Raw genomic sequence first — 1,515 nt, forward strand, 5'->3', positions numbered from 1 at the left:
GGGGGGGGGGGGGGTTGGAAGAGGTCGCAGTCTCTTCATAGGTGGTGAACAACTGTTATCTAATGTGGTTTTCTTTGCTGATGTTTGTCTTCTTCCTGTTTACATAGGTCTAATGCTTATGTAATCATTTTGATTGCTCTGCAGGATTACATGACTCATGGATCCCAAGGTCTCTTCACACAAGCTGGATACAGCGATCCATCACAAGAGGACAGTCCACAAAACCATTTTGGCATGTCCAATGCAAATCCACTTCACTCTCAGGTTACTGCATCATAATTCTGCTTGGTAGTTAACAAGATCATTGAAAGACTTCCAAATATGAAATATGCATATCACGTGAAGTCTCTAGCTACTGGGAAGTTCATTCTTCACCAGTATCAAGATTTAGGGGAAGTATATCAAGATTTAGGGGACTTCCCGTGTTGCAAAATGATCTTTTTATTGGTTAGTTCACCAGTCTAATTAATGTCAATATCAATTTTGTTTCTGTTTTTCTTCAGAGTTTACTCAATCCACTGTACTCGCAGCCTTTTGGGCATTACAACACCCAACCATTGAACATGCAAAGTTCCCAGCCTCAAGCCCCACAAGTCCAAGGCTCACAAAATCAGAAACTCCATTACAACGGTTAAGGACTACCAGTTTGTGGCTTAATGGATTATGGTTCTGCATCCAGCAACTTGGTTTGTGCTGTCATGTTTGACTGTATTTTCTATGTAAGATGGAGTAAGAGTGCTGAAATTCAGGTCAGTTGGTGACAGTATGATGACTCTGAATGATTTGATTCTGAGGGATGAGGTGGAGGAAGGCTCTCTGATAAAGAAAAGCATGGGCAGCACATCCGGTGCTGAGAAAGGTGAAACAACAGACGTTATCTGCTTGAGGTTGTGTGCTGTGCAAGAGAAGGTGACTATTTATTCAGGAGAGAACATTACATGGCATGGAATTAGTCTGAGGGTGCCGGTTGTTATAACAGCCATGCTTGGAAGCTGCTAGCACTATCGTCCTGTACAGGTATCCTGGCAAAAATCAGCATAATCCTTTCAGCTCTTCCTGACATGTAACTAATACTCACTAGTAAGTAGACTACGCGATGGATGTGTTTGTTAATAATGCAGTAGTGCCACTGCCGTAATAGACTCTTAGGTACCTTAGCTTGCGCTGTCAGCCTTCCAATCAACATACTTTGAATTTAAATTAGTGATTTGGAGTCCTTTTTTTCTGTGCGTGATTGAGTATTTAACGTGTTCACCTTGCGTTTAGCGCACTTTTTGTGGCTTTATCCCGTAGTTGATGGTGGATTTGCAATCGTCTTTATAGTAACATCTATGGCTAAGTTCAAATGGTTTATGTTGGATTTCATGAGTTGAAATTTGCTAGAGGCAGATTCAGTTGATACATGAACTTCAATGCTTTTCCTTTTGGTTAGTATATTAGAAATATGAGGTACAAATTTTCAAATCTAGCATAATTTTGGGAAAAAACGATAGTAACACGAGAATAACTACAAGA

The 1,515-nt window shown here is 40.4% G+C and overlaps 1 protein-coding gene across 1 annotated transcript in view; it reads left to right on the forward strand.

Annotated features, from left to right (window-relative positions):
• LOC107028486 (regulator of nonsense transcripts 1 homolog) overlaps positions 1-1,259 on the forward strand; it is a 13,723-nt gene extending 12,464 nt beyond the window's left edge. The window contains exons 28-29 of the mRNA XM_015229566.2: positions 145-264; positions 504-1,259. Coding sequence (XP_015085052.1) covers positions 145-264; positions 504-635 — 252 coding nt within the window. The 3' untranslated portion in view covers positions 636-1,259. The remainder of the gene's footprint in view (positions 1-144; positions 265-503) is intronic.
• Positions 1,260-1,515: the final 256 nt, after the last annotated feature.

The sequence above is a fragment of the Solanum pennellii genome, chromosome 8 (genome assembly GCF_001406875.1).
Source record: "Solanum pennellii chromosome 8, SPENNV200".
Classification (NCBI taxonomy): domain Eukaryota; kingdom Viridiplantae; phylum Streptophyta; class Magnoliopsida; order Solanales; family Solanaceae; genus Solanum; species Solanum pennellii.